Source organism: Vanacampus margaritifer, chromosome 17, assembly GCF_051991255.1.
Source record: "Vanacampus margaritifer isolate UIUO_Vmar chromosome 17, RoL_Vmar_1.0, whole genome shotgun sequence".
In the NCBI taxonomy this organism is placed as follows: Eukaryota; Metazoa; Chordata; class Actinopteri; order Syngnathiformes; family Syngnathidae; genus Vanacampus; species Vanacampus margaritifer.
The window spans coordinates 17,370,704-17,392,122 of NC_135448.1; the positions used below are offsets into that span (position 1 = coordinate 17,370,704).

At 45.6% G+C, this 21,419-nt stretch overlaps 1 protein-coding gene across 2 annotated transcripts; it reads left to right on the top strand.

The window, feature by feature from the left end:
• The first annotated feature begins 703 nt into the window (after positions 1-703).
• Positions 704-20,869, top strand: kmt2ba (lysine (K)-specific methyltransferase 2Ba). Of its 2 annotated transcripts, none has more exons than XM_077549586.1 (37): positions 704-1,134; positions 3,024-4,434; positions 4,515-4,684; positions 4,765-4,845; positions 4,928-5,084; positions 6,427-6,715; positions 6,909-6,970; positions 7,228-7,446; positions 7,521-7,618; positions 8,854-9,531; positions 10,012-10,125; positions 10,207-10,353; positions 10,433-10,525; positions 10,621-10,738; positions 11,274-11,390; positions 11,476-11,666; positions 11,744-11,848; positions 11,953-12,051; positions 12,544-12,620; positions 12,718-12,827; positions 12,953-13,032; positions 13,117-13,251; positions 13,351-13,509; positions 13,601-13,718; positions 13,878-13,956; positions 14,042-14,208; positions 14,293-14,451; positions 14,673-16,764; positions 16,951-17,058; positions 17,260-17,352; positions 17,439-17,533; positions 17,603-17,728; positions 17,932-18,184; positions 18,327-18,437; positions 18,521-18,604; positions 18,680-18,809; positions 19,666-20,869. In XM_077549586.1, the coding sequence occupies exons 1-37, from the start codon at positions 829-831 to the stop codon at positions 19,939-19,941; spliced, it is 8,907 nt and encodes a 2,968-aa protein (XP_077405712.1). In that variant the 5' UTR covers positions 704-828; the 3' UTR covers positions 19,942-20,869. The 2 variants fall into 2 exon arrangements, with proteins under 2 accessions (XP_077405712.1, XP_077405714.1); XM_077549588.1 differs by having other exon boundaries at positions 705-1,134; positions 9,427-9,531.
• Positions 20,870-21,419: the final 550 nt, after the last annotated feature.

A 21,419-nucleotide genomic window follows, 5' to 3' on the forward strand; every position in this document is an offset into this window, starting at 1 on the left:
TATACTAGAGGCTGTATGAAGTGTCAAGTTTGTTGATGCAAATATGTTTACCTGCTTGTATTTATTTAAATATAGGATGCATTATATTGATATATTTTAGATTTTAATTACATTTAATAAATGTTCTACATTTAATGCATTTTAATTCAATTAAAAATATTTCAAATTCATCAATTTATATTATGTATATTAACAGAGTTTAGTTTATTTGAATACAAATTCATATAAAAGTAATAGATTTTAAATTTAGTTAAAGTAAAAAAAAATGTATTAATTTACATGCAGTAGATTTCAGTTACATTTTGTATATATCGGGCGTGTCCAGGGGTGCGTGACGTCACGAGAAAAAGCCTATATTAAAATACGTTTAATATATATATTTTTTAAATAGCTTACATAATGTTAAATTTATGTAATATATATTTGACAGGTATGAGCTTGCGGAATAAATGTTTCATAGTCTAAAATAAAAAAAAATCTACGTCAAGAAATGTATGCATAATTATATGAAGGTAATGTCTATTGAATAGCCCGTGTTTGTCTGGCCTTAATTAACTAATTCAAAATCAACACCGAATTTATAATTGATTAAGTTTAATACACGTTTTAAAACGTTGCGAAAAATAGTAATAAACGAAAGTGGTGCAAACAAACAAAACAAACAGAGCGGCGAGAAACAGTTTTTTCCCATGATGCACTTTTCCTCCCTTTCTATCTGGCGCCTTCTGGCAGAGAGCGGTCCAGGTCCATCTTGCCTGTTCGTGTTTGTATCCGCCGTCGTCGTCGGCAGGCAGCGCGCTCTTCTCCTTGGTGTCGTCGTGCTCAGTAATGGCGGCGTCGGGAGGCGGAATGTCGTCGTCCGCTAACGTCTCGGCGGCGGCCTTGTGCGCGCAGACTGTGGCCCGAGCTCGCTTCCCGGGCCGGCCGTGTTCGGGCCGCGTCGGCCGGCTACGGCCGGTCAAACGAAGCAAACGCGGAAGGCTGTTTTCGGACGACGCGGAGTCGTCCGACCGAGGGCCTAGGCCCGTAAACATCGGCCTCGCGTTGAGCGACGACCCGGCCCTGCTCAGCCTGCTCGGGGTTGTCGAGAAGCATGGGCGTCGGAGGGAATCGGGCTTCGAGTCGAGCGAAGAGGTGAGCGAGCCAGCTAGCTAAAGCACAAAATGTCACACTTGGTCGAAACAAACACAAGAAATGGCGCTTGGGTGCACTTGTTGTTTAGGAATTACAAAGGATGTGGAAGCCCCATGATGTGTTAGCTGCAAAGTAGCTTTAGCTTCGGCATTTAACGCGGACTAACCCTTAGTTCCGGTACTGGTGCGGGGGTTAATTGTTCATTTATGTTCGCAATCGGCGTGTTTTTATATATAAATATATATAAAAAAATATATGTCTCAGCCTAGCTCTAATTGGCGGAAACTTTGGCGGCTAGCGACGGTTGTTGATGGAAACGAGCTCTGTGTAGTAAACTTGCACTAGCTCTCGTGCTAAATTTAAAAGAGCATAATGTCTTTAAAGCGTTTTGGACCTTGCGCATTTTTCGTCGTGTCGTGGGGAAAACGTCACAGTAGCAGGTCGACCGTCATGCTTTCCACGTTGGAGCTGTCAGCTGACTACAGGACGGAAAGCCGTTTGGATATTTATTGGACATCCAGACCATGTTTTAATACTCTTTCTACTCACTAGTAGAACGACTATGGTTTACTAGGCGAATTACTGCCTTACTACTAATTAGCCCCCCCACACCCCCACCCCCACCCCTGGGAGGACCTCATGATCAGCATCAAATATAAGATATGCTCAAACGGCTTCATATCCTTGATACCCAATATAAGATACATACTAGTTTGCTCACATTTCTGTGCACTAGTAGAACAAATGCGACTTACTAGTAATGCTTTTTTTCTCTCTACAGATGCATATCAATGATATTGCATCATGCATAGACAGCTTCAATATCATGTTGTTGCACCAGTAAAAAGAAAAAAAAGGTGTCTTACTAGTAAACTTTCCTAGTAGTGTGCAATGAAACCTTACTAATAAACTACTGCAATGGTAAAGCTACTACGTTCAACCAGTTTTCCTACTAATATGGCAAATTGGTCCTACTTTGTTGCACAAATGTAATACAGTAGTGGAAAAAACAGTGCTAGTAAGTTGTTGTAGTAGTGCACTTAATTGTCTAAAGGGTCCAGGTTCACAGAACATGCAACATGGCAGTCGCCAGTGTGGGCTTTCTTTACGGTCCTGTTATGGAGAATAACTAACACGTATTTACATAACAAGTTTATACTGTATTGTGGACGCCTGTATCTTTACCAATTGCATGAAGTGATGTTGAAGTGACCTTGACTGATGGGCTTGCCGGGAACTCTTGATTTTTTTTTATTGACTGTTTTTACTGTGTGCTTTTATTGTTGCCCGTGCTGTGCACTTAGAGATTTGTTTTATAAATGTAAAGTGCGTTACAAATCAAATGTATTCTTGTTACAGTTAGCAATAGCATCATCTGATTTGATCAAAGCCTTGATGTCATGTGGACCAACATGCAAGTGGTTCCAATTTTATTTCTACTGCTTGCAAACTACAAAGTCAGAAAGTAAAAATGAATATGGAAACTGGGCAAATGTGTTTTCCTGTCCGTGTGGAGTGATTTTAGTTAGAGGGCAAACCCTAATCCATCACAAATGGATTACTAAATCAGTGGCAACTATAAGTGACCAAGCTTTGTATTTAAAACAAAAATGATAATGGTGGATTATTAAACGCTGCATTTCAACAAATAGCAGCACTTGTGCCTCAAACATTTAAGACAAAGACCGCGCTCAAGTCTTTTGTCCTTGTCGTGTAAAAAGGAATTGTCTCACTTTGCCACATGTGTTAAATGGAAGAGGGGCCACTATTTAAATGCTGTTGCTGACCAAAATGGCAGCACTGACTGTAACTTAAAAAAAAAAACGTAATTTATGAATTAACCACATTTGTTCATTGTTGTCCCTTACCAAAATGTGTTTTTTCTTTAGGAGGAAGATTTTGATGGATTTGGTGCACCCGCAACTCGTTCACTTAGCAAAGTGAAACCTCCCAAAGCGGTGCAGCCTCCCAAAGCTGCTCAGCATCCCAAAGGTGTGAAGGCACCCCCTGCAGCAAAATCTTTCCCTGGGAAAATAATACCCAAGACCCCCAAATCGGCGCTGATTAGGAAGATTGTATTGCAGGGTGCCGAAGTAGAAGAAGACGATGAAGAAGAAGAAGAAGAAAAAGAGATGATTGGCATGATTGTACCGCAGAGCTCCGAAGAAGAAGGTTTGATTGGGAAGATTGTACCGCGGGGATCCAAAAAAGAATGGGTGCACGTCAAAGGCGCTGGAGTTAAAGTCAAAGAGGCACAAAAGGGGATGTTGCAAGGCAGGAAAGCAAAAGGCTTCCAAACTGGTGTCAGGGAAGCAGGACGATCTGAGGAAGTCCGAACAGCCGAGAATGCGAGGCAGTTCACTACAGTCAAGGTCAAAATGGCGGACACCGCCTCACCGCAGAGGCCTGCCAAGCGCGGCAGGCTGTCGGCAGAATCCTTGCAGCGCGGCCAAAGGAAAAAGATGGCCAAGGACGTGGCCGCATCCCCAAAGGTTGGTGCGGAAGCCGGCGCCCAGAGCGGGCCAGAGGCGGCAATGCCGCTAGAGGAGATGTCGTCTCCGCCGCCGGCGTTGCCCGAGCACCGCGTGCACAAACGACACCTTCGCAAGCTCTTATACGGGAAGAGGAAGAAGACCAAAAATGCCCAGCCCGCCGCCACCGTCCGCACTAAAAAGAAGCGCATCAAGCACGTTTTTTACGCCTACGTCTCTGATCAAAGTCCTACAGCCCCGCCGGAAATCGAGCCGGCCGGCTCTCTCGTGGAGCAGAACAACAACTCGACTGTGACCACGGCACGTTCGTCCCGCGTCATCAAGACACCCAAGAGGTTCTTGGATGAGGCGATGGTGCCCTTTCCGAAAGGCCACGTGTCCTCATGGCTTAAGAGTCAACCGAAAGACGATGAGAAGACCAGCACATCCTCTCAAGAATCCGTTTACGATGCCAAGTTGGACGGCGACGCCGTGCCGGCCGCGCCATTGGCCAACAAGCCCACCCCCGCAGCTAAGTTCTCTGCAAGACCGATCCACGCCACCAGTCACCTGGACTTCTACAAGAAACTCAAGCGGCTCACCTTGAAGCTGGCAGAGAAGAAGAGAGGCCATTACGCCATGCGGGTAGACGACGACGACGGAGCACGTCCGGACGATTTGAACATGCACGTCAAGAAGAGGCGGCGGCGCAGGACCAAACTCACCATGGAGGAGATGGACTCTCCCGGAGCGGTGAGGAAGCTCGCCGTGGTCGTCAACAACTCAAGAACGTCTTCGCAAACATCCCAGGAAGACACCGGCAACAACGGTAAGGACGGATCGGTTTTACTTGATGACATCATCACATGTGCATAATTAAGCCCAAGCGTCCAATTTATGTTAACGCAGACGCTGCGGGGAGCGACGAGGCTCATCCTGCAGCGGCGCTGGCACCTGAGGTGGGCATACAGCGCGTGGGGGGCCTGAGCGGAGCCAACAAGAGGATGCTGCACCTTCTGAAGAAAGCCAAAGTGCAGCTCATCAAGATTGACCAGCAGAAGCAATTCAAGATGACGCAGGTGAGGACAGAATTATTTTTGAACCCGTACATTAATACATACGGATATATCCTAATTAGGACTTTTTTCCATATTAACAGCTGAGCGCCAGTGACACTCATGTGGCAGTGAGTGGACGAAGGAAAAGGAGAGTCAACCGCTCTGCTAAACTGCATCCTCAGGTAAAGATGGAATTCACATAAATGACATTTGTAATCAAATGTGATTTACTAAATTGTATGTTCTGTCATTTTTGTTGAACAGGAGCAGCCTGTGGGCGGTCCCAGGATCAAGCACGTGTGTCGGGCGGCGGCGGTGGCCCTGGGCCAGCCGCGGGCGATGGTGCCCGACGACATTCCCCGGCTCAGTGCCCTACCGTTGCACGAGAGGGAGGGGATCACCTTTTCGCCCGCCATAGAAGGTACGCTCCTTACGCACCTGTTGAGCTTTTAACTGGCACATTAGACAAACAAAGTGCATTCCCAGTGCACAACTTTTTTTTTTTTTTTTTAGTCTTGACTGATCCTCACTTGTCACACAAACTATGTATATGACCTTTTGTTAGTTTTCAACACTCAAACCGAGCCACCAAGTAGACAAATAAAGAGGGCAGTTGAGAAGGCATCAAAAATCTCTTGACATCTAGTACATCACAGTGCACTTGGAGTAACTACAAAGCATAAAGCCATCCCACCCAACCACAAAATAAATCCCCCAATTCATCAATTCCAAAAAGACAAACCGTGCCTTGTAAGCTCAATGTAGTTGTAAGTCAATTATTTTCCAGCAAAAATATCTTTTGTCACACACAGATTAGCCACTGCTGTTGGAAAGCTTTACCCAACACTGGTCGATCGGCCATCACTCTGTATGAGGTGAGAAAGTGCTGTTTGACCATTAGACTCGCTGCCCTGAAGCACACATAGGGACAATCTCGCACCACATTCAAGAGGCCTGGGCTCAAATCCACATATTTATACAGTACATCACACTAAATTATATATATTATGGTGAATATATGTCCTCATCTGCAATGACAGAAAAGACACTCCTAATGGAAAAATTGAAATGTTGGCATGTGTTGTGTGAGAAAAGATTGCTTGCATTATCCAAAATGATGAATTGTTAAGTAGTATTAAGATACAAGCCATTCATCGCCAGTAAGAATGGCATAATGATACTTATTCTTAAGAAACTTACTTGTGATATGCATTGTTCCTCCACATATTTTCTGTTTGCATTGGTTTGGGAACCTATCCTGCTATTTGCTGAAAATGTCGCCTGTTCACTGCTGTAGTGCTCAGGCTAAAGCCCCGTGGAATAAAACTGGTGCTTTGGCGTGAGGAGGAGTTTCCTTTACATATGTCCACCTGTCCCAATATAAAAGTAGTGCTTTGCTGCTATCGTGTGGCATCTAAAAGCAATTCGAGCTGGGTCAGGGCTTGGTCTGAATTTGCCGTATTGCCTGAGATTGTAGCCCACCCTCGAATAAGACGACATGGATTGTCGGCTTGGAAAAATAAACTCCTCTTGTGTGCATCCATGTTCATTTTTGCCCAGTCTACCGCATCCTTTTTTCTTTTCTTTTTTAAATACAAATTTACATAAAACAATTTTTTTTAATGCTATTCCCAAAAAATGCGACCTCCCCTAATATTAAATAAAAGCCTCTGGCTATTTTGTACCTCACAATGCCTTTCAAATGTATTAAAATGCACTTTTGAGCTCCCATCATCCTCTCCCTCTCCCTCTCCCGCTTGCAGATGTCGCGGATGATGATTATGATGATTACGATGACGTAGAAGGCGGTGCTCAGTGGCTTGTCTCCCAGGAACCCCTTCAGGAGCAGCCGAAGCAATGGCGGCGGCGGGGCCGGCGGCGCGGCCGCAAGTACAAGCGCAAGCTCTTGAGCCGCTACAGGCCCGGTGGCGTGCGCTCGCGGCGCTGTGGCGAATGCAGAGGGTGCCTGGTGGAAAGCGACTGCGCCAAGTGCACCAATTGTCGCGACAAGCCGAAGTTTGGTGGGCCCAACAAGAAGCGACAGTGTTGCATGTAAGGGAATGCAGTTGTATTTAAGGAAATCTGTGTTGTTGTTGTTTTTCATTCAAATGAGCCCACTGATGACCCCAGAAAAAGTTTATATAAAACGATAAAAAAAAAAAATATTTCACTAGTTTTTGTAAATAACTGAACTTTTTTTTCCCTTAAAAAAGATGAACACAATTTTGTGCTGTATTGCCAACAGATACAGGAGGTGCGATCGAATCGAGGCGACAAAGACGGAGCGCATTATCAAGCAATTTTCAGGTATTATTATTATTTTTTTAATTTATTACAGCAATAGATTGAGTTAAGAGTGCACAAACATATGTGCTTTTCCCAAATTAAAAAAAGAAACATTTTGTGTTGTGGTAAATTTGACATTTTTTCCACAAATCCACCTATGGGTCAGTTTTTTTTCTTTTTTGTGTGCAAATTGACCAGCCTGTGGTGCTAAATTCCACTGTCATATTAAGCAAAATAATATATTGAGTGTTCATCACTCATCGCCTCCATTTTGTCAGTCCGGGCCAGGCGGATTTCGGCACCCGTGTCTAGAAAGGACGACAACTGGGGAAGCGAAACGAGCAAGACGCTATCCCTGGAGCCGACCAAAATCCGCAAGCAGTGCTTGCGCAACATCACGCCACGTTGCTACAGCAACCTGCTCAAGTCCGAGTCAGACGAGGAGACGGACGAAGAGAAGATGAAGTTAAAGGAGGAGAAAATGGACGCAAACCTAGGTAGACACATTTTAGGTGGTGGTGATTCTCCCCAAAACAAAATAACTACATCTAAAGTTTGTGATCTTTTTAAGATCTTGTGCTTGGACCGTCCGTATGTGATGACCCTCATCCAGAGGTGGTGAGGCAGCGGCGGCCGTTTTCCAAAGGAAACAGACTGAGAGCGTACAAGGTAATGTTGCTGGCGATTGTCTTCTCATGTAGCTCTTTTAGACTCCTGGGTTAAATTATTTGGAATACCGTTTACTACGACTTCCGGTTATTGATTTGCTTTTAACGCTAAATTTGATTGGCAGGCTCACAAATTCCCAACAAGAAAACGCCTTCCAAATAATTTACTTCCCAGGCCTCTTTTCTTTTCTTTTCTTATTTTGTCCACCGATCTAAAATATGATGGAATTAGATACTTATGGGTTATTTAATATATATTGTCAGCTTTAGCCTTGCTTTCCCTTTTCCTTTCCTTTTATTGTAAAATGTAGATGCTTTTAATTTAGGTTTTTGTTGTAAATATTAGAGATGGGAAAATGAAGCCTCATGAAGCACTTTTACTATTTTTTTTACTCCTCTAGATGGTGCTCTTGGTTCAAATATAAAGGCTAGTGCAATGAAAATGTATTACATTGCCTTTTTAAACCAATAGTGCCATCTAGAGGAGTCAAAAAATATCACAAGTGCTTCATGGGGCTTCATTTTCCCATCACTAGTAAATATGCCTTAGGCTATTTATACATTTCACTAACTGGTGTGGGGGATGGTGAACAACTTTTCTGGGGAATATAGATGGGGCACAGTAGTTAGCAGTTGATTACAATTTACATTTAGGCATTGTGGTGGTTGAAGCAAAATTAAAAGGACTGTTACTTGGGTAGAAATTATTTTTTCTGGAGCGGAGCTAACCAAAGATCACCTTTTACACAGTGCAGGCATATCATGTACAGCATGCATCAAGACCTCACATTTAAAATCAACCGAAAGACTGTTTGCGTGTGGTAGGTGCTACTGTTTTGGTTAGCAGCGGAGTGTCTTTGTGCTGATGGACTGAGATGATTGCGCTTGCTGCATTTCCCCCCCCCCCCCCCCGGTATATTTGAGGAAATAAGATCACATATTTCGTGGTAAATTTAAATGTTTAAAAAAATTGCAATTGTGTCAAAACCAGCAGACTCGGGTTTTAAATATGGGGACGTAACAACTATATGGACGTAACAACAAGCATGCTTCTCTTTGCACACCTCTGCAAGTCAATTACTCCCCTCCCACCTTTTTACTCACACTGGCTAACATAGCGTCCTTACAATAGGGCTTCGTCCTTTTGTGTGTCACCTACGTTGCATGTGCCTCTATGCAAGTGTAGCTTTTGGAACCTGTATGGCTGGTTGGCTTAGGCAGTCCCCTCCTCCGCAGGAATCGCAGAACACGGAAGAGACGGCGCCCAGCGATACGTACCCATGTCCCAGCCCGCCCGGAAGCCCCGTGCCCAAACTGCCGCGGGAGCTCAGAGTTCACTTATACCGCCTCCCTGATCCTCAACTGCAGTCGCCCCGGCACATGGAGCCAAACCCTAAACAATCCGAACCTGAATTGACGCAGCCTAGCGAGCCGCGCGCAGTGCATGCCATAGCGCCACAGCTCGTAAAAGGTCAGCCGCCTGAAACGCAGCCACCTTCACGTGTCCTCGTGTTGCAACTGCGGCGCTTGCCTCAGTCTGTGGTGAAGGCCGCGTTGCACGGGCGGAAAAGTGAATCGCCAGCACCCCAAAAGAGTCCAAAGTCCATGTCGCACTCAGCTCCGACAGAGGTTGCAACCACGTTACGCTTTCAAGGAGATGCGCTGTTGCAGCCGCTCCGTGATTTGACCGACAAGGATCTGACGGTGGACGGAGCAGATGGCGCCCGGGATGATGGCCAGGATGGACAAGAAGGGACGGGGCTGCAAGGGCCGCCAGGAACTGACCCACACTGTGTCCTTCCTTCCCAGAATGCCGCCGAAGGCTCGTCTGTCAGCGCCCTCGTGGGTTTCCCTAATGGATTTCCCCAGAAGGGCCCGGTGCTTGACAAGACAAAGATACGTGTGGATTTTAAGGTAGGCTTGAATGTTTGACTTTCGTATTGCGAGGGTTTTTGTTTTTACAAAGTGCTAAAAATGCGAATGGAAATGGCAAAATGAAAGTATTAAAGGTGAGGTGCATTTTTTTTTATACCATTTTAAATGTTTCAAAATAACATCCATATTATGTAAATTATTAAGGTTGTGATGTCACAATTCAGAGATGCTCACAGAAGATAATAATTAAGAGTTATATCCACTCAATTCAACTTGTGTAGATATAATGATGTATGTTTGAACTAAATGGTGATTAGTGTTTGTTTACCTTAAATGGTAATTGCTAGTGTGCTAATCACGATTAGCCAGAAGTGGGTGGGGGATTACACAATTATTTGATGGAATGATTAATAATCGACTTTAAAAAGTTTCGATAGTAAGAGCCCTAATTGGTAGTTACATTTTACACTTGGTGGTTGGACACATTTCTAATAACTTCAATTGAATTGTGTCCTCCAGGAGGATTGCGCAGTCCAGAATGTGTGGCTAATGGGTGGCCTCAGCATCCTCACATCTGTTCCCACCACACCTCAGCCAGTCTGTCTGCTATGCGCCAGCAAAGGACGACATGAGGTAAACCAGACCCCCGTCCGGTCCTCAAGTGTCTGATTTGAGTTCTCCTGGATTAACCTTACCTTTCTTCTTCCTTCTCAGATGATCTACTGCCAGATATGCTGCGAGCCTTTCCACAACTTCTGCCTCTCTGCCGAGGAGCGACCCCTGGGGGAGAACAAGGAGAACTGGTGCTGCCGACGCTGCAAGTTCTGCCACGTGTGCGGGCGCCGAAGCAAGCTGTCCAAGGTGCGAAAGCCAACTCAACTTTTGCCGTGTACCGTTTTGGCCGCTGATAGCAACTCATTTGTTTTTAATGCCTCTGCAGCCTGTGTTGCAATGCAAGAGATGCCAAACCTCCTACCATCCTTCCTGCTTGGGACCAACATACCCAAAGCCAATGAACTGCAGCCTACCCTGGGTAGTCTTAATATATCAAATCAAAGCTAATAATTTAAATAATGCTTTTATTTAAGTTTTGTTTGGAATTTTTGTAACAAATGTTGTTTTTTAAAGCTCTGCATGACGTGCATTCGCTGCAAAAGCTGTGGCGTGACTCCTGGAAAGTCATGGGACGTGGCCTGGAACCATGCGGAGAACTTCTGCCCGGACTGCGCCATTCTTCACGAAAAAGGTTTGATGCTTACTTAATGTTAACCAGGTGTGCTAACATCGATAGTGGAGTTCCAAACTGTAGTTTCAAGAAATGAAATTATGGAAATTGAAATAGGGAGGAAAACCCAGAATTAAAATTCCATCCATCCATCCATCCATTTTCTTGGCCGCTTTTCCTCACTAGGGTCGCGGGGGTGCTGGAGCCTATCCCAGCTGGCTTCGGGCAGTAGGCGGGGTACACCCTGAACTGGTTGCCAGCCAATCGCAGGGCACACAGAGACGAACAACCACACTCACATTCACACCTAGGGACAATTTGGAGAGTTCAATTAACCTGCCATGCATGTTTTTGGAATGTGGGAGGAAACCGGAGTACCCGGTGAAAACCCACGCAAGCACGGGGAGAACATGCAAACTCCACCCAGGAAGGCCGAAGCCCGGACTCGATCTCACGTCCTCTGCACTGGGAGGCGGACGTGCTAACCAGTCAGCCACCGTGCTGCCCAGAATTAAAATTGATGAATGAAAATGTTCGACGTGTCTTATATACACAGGTCACTTCTGCACAGTTTGCAACAAATGCTATGGTGACGACGACAGCCAGCGGGCGCGGATGATTCAGTGTTTTAAATGTAACCACTGGGTGCATCACAGCTGTGAGGGCCTCTCAGGTGACTTTTATTGCAGAATATGCCTTTGTATTCTGTCTCCTCGAGCACGAGTCCACATTGTGTTGATTTTTTATTTTTGTTGCAGAGGAGCTTAACGGGCTACTCGCAAGCCGACCCCATGACGCCATCTTCACCTGCTCCCCTTGCCGACAGCATATTGGCGATGATGGAAGCCTGAAGGTGCGTTTGCAAAGGCAGCTGCTGCTGGGCCTGCAGGAAGTGATGGCCAGCCTTCTCACCTCGAGCGCCACTCAGCACCTTATGCTCTGTCAATCGGTACGTGTGCAGCTGCACTTAGGAAGTTTTACGTACTTCCTTGTTGCTTTTAATGAGTGTGTGCGTGTATGTTTCAGTGTCAGGAAACAAACTGTAAGGCAGAGTTAATCGTGGATCAGCCACCAGTGTGTGATCTACAAGCCATGGACAACAAATTACAAGCAGGCAGTTACTCATCCATTGTGAGTATGACCTCAATGGTGATAAATGTTGCTAAAAAAAATGATGTGTGTATTGGTGACTATGACCCCCTTCCTCTCTTTCACCCCCCCCCCCCCCCCCTCAGAAAACATTCCATGCAGATGTCGTTTCTGTGATGAGAAAGTGGCTCAAGAAGGAAGAAGAGGAAAAGCCCACCATTCAGGCCAGGGACCACTATGCCAAAGTAATTGCCCCAAAAAAAACAAAAACAAAAGCTAGTACTGTTAAACAATGATGGACTGCGCATCAACAAAACTCAACTGCAACTTTGAATACTTTTTTCAAATTTGACATGCTATCCCGGGAGTCACATGTGGGGGGGGATTTGTGAGTTTTGCCGCAAAAAGTGTTTCAGACTGTATAGCTTGAAAGTGGCTGTGGATCTTCACCCAGCCTTGATTCCATATTATGGGTGAAGAATCTTTGTTTATGGCTGTTGTAATGTAACAGTGTTAGCTGAAATTTAAGATTCAGGACGATGGACAATTTAGTTTTTATGATTTTTCATTTAATTTTATACATGATAGGTGGGCATGCACCCCAGATATAAGTATTTGTACACAAGACTTGAAAAAGTAAATCTGCCATAAGATGTCCCCTTAAACATGAATTTACTGGTTTCTCATGTGTCGGCCAGTTGCCTTCAATCTAACAGTATTATTGCTTGTTGTAACAGTTGATGGTGCAAGCATTCAGCTGGCTTCCTGTACACCATCAAAACAATTTGAGGTCGTTCTCTGAGGACCTGCCAATGTAAGTTTAATACACACACGCTGGCCACTATATTAGTTACTCCTGCACAATTTACTGACATCCATCCTATATTCTGTGCAAATCCTTTGTACTGCAGTGGCTTGCTCCCCGAAGCGGTAATCCCGCCTTCTAAGGAGCACAGCTATGCACAGTGGACCCAGAGGACATACCAGCTGAGGGAGAGCAAATGGACGCAGGCGGAGAAAGGTAAGGAAGACACTGTACAACAGCGCTTGCGCAATCATTTGAGGAAAATACCAAATTTGACAGAATTTCACATTTAACAAAATCGGTATTGTGCCAATTAGTTACCATGTATATCATCCATGCAGGTGTGGGGAATGATGTGGAAGCTTCCAAAGATGTCAGACAGTGTGTTTTATGTCAGCAATATGGTGACTCTGCTCCCAGAGTAAGATGAAGTAGATTTTTCTTTGTAATTGCATCACATTAAAATCTATCTGAAGATGGAAAAACAAAAACTTAATCTTGATAGGACGGAGGACGACTGTTGTACTTGGGCCAGAACGAGTGGGCCCACATCAACTGTTGCATTTGGTCTGCTGAAGTTTATGAGAACAAAGGCGCCCTACATCAAGTACATACTGCGGTCTACAGGGGGCGCCACATGGTATGCAATCATCAAACAGTGGTTGGTTGTTGTTACAGAGGAAAGTTAAAAAAAAAAAAAAAGAGAGAATTGCACAATATTTTTGTTTTCTTTCGCTAGCGCTGCGACCGTTGTGGGCTGTCCGGTGCCACGGTGGGCTGCTGCCTCTCCACCTGCCAGAGTAATTTCCACTTCATGTGTGCGCGAGCTCAGGACTGTGTGTTCCAGCGGGATCGGAAGGTCTACTGCTACAAGCACACACATCTCGTCAGTGTGGCGGTGTGTGGGGGGGGGGCGATCTTGTTGTTGCTCTTGCTAAATCATTTTAGGTCGGAAATAGATATTTTTAAACTTTCAAAATTTTCTTCAGACCGTGTCCGGGCTTGGATTTGAAGTTCCACGGCGAGTCTATGTTGACTTTGAAGGGATCACGCTCAAGAGGAAGTTCCTCACAGGCCTCGAACCTGAAGATATTAATATGACCATTGGTATGCATATTTGATTATTATTTGGTTGTACATCACTGCAGGCTACATGCAGGCTGAATATACCGTTTATATCGCCCAGCCCTATTGACATACTTCGATTGTGCCAATGTACATGAGATTATGTTAACAATGTTGTACGAATGTTGCTTGTGTTTTTAGGGTCTCTACAAATCCAGAAACTGGGTGTGTTGTCAGAAATCTCATCAAATGGGAGGATGTTATACCCGGTTGGATACCAGTAAGCGCGGTCCCTTTCGTGATGTAAACTTGAAATCATTTAAGATGACAAATTAATTCATAACGACCGCACCGTTTTTATGCAGGTGTTCTCGGTTATACTGGAGCACTGTGGATCCGCGCAGACACTGCAAGTACACCTGTAAGGTGACCGAAGTAAGCAGCCCCCTGCCTGACGAGGAGCAGGAGCTCCTCATGAAGTACGATCAGGAGGAAAATCAAACCATCGTCCACATGCCCAACTTCCACAGAGGTAAGAGTCAGTCTTAGCTTGTCCGATAAGGCTCTTGGATGACGATCAGATGCCTAAATTTGTGATGTTACCATCGCCCCCAAGATGCGGACACTGTGGAGACTTTAAGCACCTCATCCAGCCCACTTTGTTCTGCTACTCCATCGCCCAACTCCAAACTGCACAATTCACCTGGATCCAAGCACGGCTACTCACAGACAAGGAGGCCCGCAGGGGGTTCTTTCCGACCACTCCCGTCTCCAGGTATACAACAGAGCAGTTAAGAAGTCAAATCTTTTTTCTTTTAACTGTGCAAATTTACAACGGTAGTTTTCAAAGGGCTCTTTACATATTGTAGAGGTCTTAAAAAAAACACTCCCCACTCATTAAGAAAACAACTGAACCCAGCATGATCAACTTTAACAAATTTGAAAACCTTAGTGGTGAGTTGAGTGTCTTCATTTAACTTAACTTCTTGGTTTTAGGTTCGGTATCTTCCAAATTACATCAGATCTTAACCCTGCGGGACCTGGAGGACACTCACCGTCGTCGAAGGCTGTCGTCCAGGAGCCGCTGTAGCTCCTCCCCGACTGACAGCGGCCCCATCCACTCCCGCTGCGGCATTTTCAGCTCTCCACCGAGGTCTTCCAACTTTGCTCCCGCCTCGCCTCCCCTATCGCGACAGAACTCCCTTTCGCCCGGTTGGGGCTCCCCGTCTGGGCCGATCTCGGCTGGATTGTCGCCTCGCCACGGCTCCCCGAGGGGCAGGCACGCGTTTAAGATCACCACTCCCGTGTCTGCCGACGTTCCCCAAGATTTCTTGGCGTCATCCGAGACGGAGGAAGCCGCTGTGGCGACGACAAATGGGATCTCGCTGGCTCCTGATAACACAGACGGACACTTGGAGCTTCCTTACACCGTGTTTGACACCGACACCGAGGTTGCTGTGGCCTCTGTTCTCAACTCCAAACTGGACTTTGATGAGACCCTTCTGACCGATAGTAGCCGGCTGGATGTGGAAATGCCGGCGGCGGACTCGGAAGATGAAGACCACAGGGTTAAACTTACACGCACCGTGGTTTGCGAGGCCGCTGGTGGCGCGCACACCTCAGCCCCGCCCTCCACGCCGTCCATTTCGCAGTTGGATGGCGCCGACGACGGCTCGGAGAGCGACCGCAGCGAGGAAGCCGATGACGTGGGAAGCAGCGGCGCTCAAATTCACACCGACGTCAACTCGCCCACGAAGCAGCTGACGGTCACTCTCAAGAGGTTGGACTCTTTTTACGAGGCCAAACAAGGCACAAGCGTGGCAAGCAGCTTACCGGAAGATCAGTCAGCCCCGGTTTTCCTTGACGCTTTCGATATGGTGCAAAGCGAGGAGGTTCTGATAGACTTTGACACATCTGCCAAGAACATGTTTCTAGAAGCCCCCACCGGTAGTTCTGCTGCCACCAAGGATGTCCGTTTGGTGTCCACGAGTACTAACCGGGCTGATGACAATGACAATGCGTCATCAGCAGACTCCACCGAAGGCTTCAAAGATGACGCTAAAGACCCGGACTATTCTCCTGAGGCCAAAAACATCTCGCACTCGCCATTGAATAAAGTCATTGTCAAAAATATACGCCGAACTCCCAAAGTGAAGGGCTTGTTGCCAAAGCAGAGTGTCCCTCAGCAGCTGCAGAAAATCAAGGTTTTGCTGCCCCCCAAGTCAGTCCATGTGGTTAATGCCGCACCTGTGACCACCGTCACCTCGCCCATTCTCTTCAACGGGTTAAACGCTTTAAACGTCCAACCTACTGTCATGCGGGGCAAAACCATCGCCATCCGCTTGGACAAGCCCGTACCATCACAGCAGCCTAGCCAAGTGGTGATTACCACTCCGGTTGTGGTCCCTAGTGTGCCGACCCCGCCGCCGACACCCCAGGTTCTCCTAGTCAACAGCGATGGTCAGATCCTGCTGAAAAACCCCAGGACCAACACATATCAAACGCTCAACTCAAGCTCACCCACCTACAACAAGATAAGCCAAATCGCCAAGATGCTCCACAAGGGTAACGCCTTGAAGCGGCCCATCCCCCGCGTCACAGTCAAATCCTGCGCCAGCGCCCAGCCCTCCAGCATCCCCCACACGCCGGTGACCAAAGTGATCTACCGAGTGGTGCCCATCAAGCGCGTGACGAGCCCCCCGCCGGCCGTCACCGTGCAGCGGAATCCCGCCTCGGTTTTGTCCGAGGCCGAAACGGCTCAAGCTATTATTAACAGAGCCATGGAGTTCCAGCAAGACCCCGCAAGGACGAAGCCCCTCATCCTTTGCAGCCCTCAACACGCAGGTGGCAATCCTCTAGCACCACCTCAATCGCAAGACCAGCAGCCGGGTCAGTCGGCTGGTGGCGCCGCGGAGTCCCCGAGTGTTGTGGTCAGCGTGCCGACTCGCAGACCACAGAAGACACGGTCACTGCCTAAAGTGCGCGTCAAGGCCCCGACCTCCATCCCTCAGAGAAGGAAGAGGAAGAGAGCCATGATAGATACCCTGAAGGAACCCTCCAGTGATCAGGAGGAGCATCAGGAGGACAGGTCAGTGCCAATGTTTTGTATCAAATCAAGCTCTAACGGAGGAACTGGCCTTTATCTGCTTTTCGCAAAGAGCCCAGCAAAGGCAGGACATTGATGCAAGGGATTTGCACAAAATAGAAATTGTAATACAAATTGTGGCATGAGATCTGTAACAGACGAATTTGTCTGCATTAACCTTTCACACAGAACCCAGCGGAGGCCGGGAAATGCTGCGATTGTTTCAGACAAAGACACTGCACCCCGCAATCTGAATATTAGCATCGGGCGGCGACGGTTGCTTTCAGGCAAGCAGAGGTGAGTGCGTTGCTGATATAACCCTTACAGGCTAAAATGGCCTGGTTGACACATTTCATCTCACTAGTACAAAATAACAGTTAGTCTAAGATGGGGCTAAAATTAACACTTGTATAATGTTTGTTCCTGATTTACTAAGATATCCAATAGCATGCACTAAATTTCAGAGCATTTTCCCAATTTTTTTGTTTCATTTGACAGAGGCGTCAAAGTAAAAATGCCTGTTAAAAATATTCCTGATGTGGACAAGGAGAATTTAAGAATTACGGCACCATCACTGCCAATGTCCCCAAGGTAAGACCATCTTTTTTATTTAAAAAAAAAAAAATCTGAAGTGTAAATATACTTTGTATTCACTGTGTGTACTGTGTTATGCTCAGAACTCCTAATATGGAGAGTCCCTACAGTCAGGCTAACACACACAAGTGGGTCAGTGCTCGCCATGGAGACCTATCAGGATGGGGCCCCCTTGCAGGTACGTCCATTTAACACTAGAATGTGTGAATATGAATAGAGCACAACTGACGATGTTGACTTTTTGTAGGTTGTAGTTCCGAGGATGAGCAGCCTTTGCCCAAGCACAGAAAGAGGAGCTACATGAACCAGCCTCACCTGCGTTTTGAAATCACCAGTGACGACGGCTTTAGCGTCAAAGCTAACAGCATGGAGGGTACGTATCAATGTTGGCGTTGCAGTAGCGGCCCCAGTGCGAACGACACTCACTTATTTTTAATTTTATTTTAAATATCGTAACCTTTGAGGGGGGGGGGGAAATGTACCTGCGGAGAAAAAAAAAGTTCTTATGTTTGAGGTTTTCAAGATCATTTGTTGACTTGATGACAAAAAGCTTCAATATTAACCTCCCTTGACCAGTGGCCTGGCGCGCCGTGATTGACGGCGTCCAAGAGGCACGAACGGCCTTCCACCTCAGGCAGCTTCCCTTGGGCGGCATGAGCGGACCGCGGGTTCTGGGCGTGGTGCATGACGCCGTTGTCTTCCTGCTGGAGCAGCTACGCGGCGCCGCCGACTGCAAGAGCCACCGCTTCCGCTTCCACCGCTGCGATGACGTCGAGGAGGAGCTGCCGCTCAACCCCAGCGGCTGCGCTCGCGGCGAAGTCTACATGCGGTGTGCTGCTCTTATGTTTTAATGTTATACTTGAATTTGGTTTGACGCCGTATGTTTGTGGTTGGTGCTGCTGTTTTGGTTAGCAACGGAATAGATACGGGCCCCACAGTAACTCAAATTGAACATATTTTTGTGTGATCAGGAAAGCGACGTTCGACATGTTCGACTTCCTGGCGTCTCAGCACCGAGAGCTCCCTCACTCGGTCATCTCCTACGAGGAGGAGGACGACGAGTTCCCGCTCAAGTCGTCCAGGTCAGTTATTTGGAAGCAAATAAAACGGCAGAAAGACTGCAATGGCATTAAGGTCACGTGTCCCCGTTGAATTTGTCCACCAGGCGTGCGACCAGCAGTGAGCTTCCCATGGCTATGAGATTTCGCCACCTGGAGAAAACTTCCAAGGAAGCCGTCGGTGTTTACAGGTGACGCAAGAATAAGACGAATGTCCCGACATCAGAGGGAATTACTCAGCACTAACGAATCGTACTTTGCTGCAGGTCTCTCATTCATGGCCGAGGGCTGTTCTGCAAGAGGAACATTGAAGCCGGAGAAATGGTCATCGAGTACGCCGGCACCGTCATCCGCGCAGTGCTGACTGATAAGCGGGAGAAATATTATGACAGCAAAGTGAGTCAGGCAAAGAATGCGTCGGTGTCCTTCATTCACATACCACACATTTAAAAGGGAAATAATTTTTTACATTTAGAGGTACATACTTTAAAAGAGAAAAAACACATTTGGTGTACATGTTTTCAAACTAAATCTTAAAATTAAGACACTGAAATGAATTTTTTTACAAAATATGCATTTGTCAATACACCTTCATGGAAATCACAAAGTTTGGATGATTTATAAAATCAGAAAAATTAGAGTTGCATGCCACTAAGTCATTCTCAAATCGAGATACGCGTGGGACCCCAAGGGGCATGTTTTATTTTTTTTCTTGGCATGCTAAATCAAGTGTAGGCTTTGATGCAGCCTCTCGACTGCAAAGAACGGTTGAAGAAATGGTAGTTATTATACAAACGGCCAGCAGGTGGCAGCAAGTACTCAGAATTCTAAATAGATTTGTGAATAATGATGAAACTTAGCTATATTCTAATGCTAATTGCTGCAAAACGGAAAGAGTGAAGGGGATTGTGTTGGTGAAAATGTCTGGGAGGGAATGAGTTAAAAATTGAAACCGTTAATGTGTATTAATAAAAAATCTTAAAAGTTAGTGAGGCGTACCTTTAAAATAAAAATTTGAAGACAAAATTCTGAGGTTCATGTTAAAAAAGAAAAAAAACACAATTTGGAGATACATGTTTTGATATGCATACATACAAAATAGGATGCATGAATTTTTGGTGAAATCTTTTTTTATGGAGAGAAAAAAAAAAGATCAAAATCACAGAATATAGAGATCAATTTGACAAACAAAAAAAACACTATTGGAAATACATACTTTTCAGCTAACAGAGGCCATTTCCCCACTTGCCAGGGCATCGGCTGCTACATGTTCCGCATCGACGACTTTGACGTGGTGGACGCCACCATGCAGGGCAACGCGGCGCGCTTCATCAACCACTCGTGCGAGCCCAACTGCTACTCGCGCGTCATCAACGTGGACGGCCGCAAGCACATCGTCATCTTCGCCCTGCGCAAGATCTACCGCGGCGAGGAGCTGACGTACGACTACAAGTTCCCCATCGAGGACGAGGAGAGCAAGCTGCGCTGCAACTGCGGCGCGCGCCGCTGCCGCCGCTATCTTAACTAGTGGCCCGAGGTATGGATTGCACGGTACAGCACATCTCCAGTGATTTTACGAGTGCAAATACATCCATAAAATAACATTGTACCACAAGAAGCGTCCTCTGGCGTCACGTCCTGGATGGAATCTTGACAAATGGAGCCATATGTCAATCACAGACTATTTATAGTGTGCACAATGTGTTGTGATGCTCTTTTACCATAATCAGCTTCACTTTTTTTTCCTCCCATTTTGTCGCAGGGAAATATTTATTTACTCGTTTGGATGCAGTCGCTTTTTTTTTTTTTTCTTCTTCTAATGTAGCATCCCATGCTTTAGTTTGTCCTTTTTCTTTACTGCGGAGCTGCTGGTAGGATTCCCCCTGATATAGTTTTAACCGTACTCTCGGAAAAAGCTGCTTTTATCCCGCAGTCTTGTTCATTTTGTGTGTTTGACAAGAAATACAATGCATTTGCACTGTCCCTTTAATAAATTTGTTTTTGTATATTTGAATAATAAATGTATATGGAGAAAACTGATTTATGTTTTAACCTTTCCCTGTGAAAGGCGGACTTAAAATTTTGACTTTTGAGGAGGGTGACATTTCCAGCCACGTCAGTGTTTCCATGTGTTCTACTTCATGTTGAAACAGTTTGTCCTTCAAGATTACAAGACATAACGCAACGTTCAATACTAACCTTAACTTGGTTTACCCGCAATTGTTAGTTACGCCAACCACTGTTTTCTGTCCAAATAGTCTGCCGTAACAAAAGGTTTTGACATGTTTTCCCCCCCATGTTTGGGATTTGGGGGGGGGGGAACAGGTGGTGTTTTCGGCTTTGCGCTTTGTACATAGTTGTATAAAAATTCTTTCTAAACCTGTTACATATTTTTCTACCTGCGTTTATTTTGTTTTATTTATGTTCAATAAATGTTTTACATGTTCAAAATTCAATCTGAGCTCATGGTTTTTATTTAGAGATGCATGCAAAAAAAAAAAAAAAACTACCTGCTTTAAAGACATAATTTGGAGTAACATACTTTTTTTTTTTTTGTTAATCTGTATTTTAATTAAAATTATATGATTTGGAGATGAATGCTCTTGGCAAATACAGTTGGGGCATAAATATACATTTAAAAATGTTTTTGCATTTGAAACCAGCATACATCTTAAATTATAACAAAATATGGAGCTTGTTTTTTTTAATTTTTAATTATTTACTCCCAAAATTTATTTTTGCAATGTTTGCTGATAGATTTTTTTTTTTTTTTCAATATCTAATTTGCATCCAGAAGTATGTCGTTTTCCCTTCATGATTATAAAAGAGCCTGGCTTTTAGGAGCTGTCACATTAAGATGGCGCCGGGCCACTGTTGATATGACTCAAGGTCTTTTCAGCCATATGCTTGCTTTCCCAGATAGCACTTTTTTTGTGCCCCCCTAATCCCCCCCACCCCAAGCTGACCTTGAGAATGGCATTACAGTGTGTATATATACAGTATATG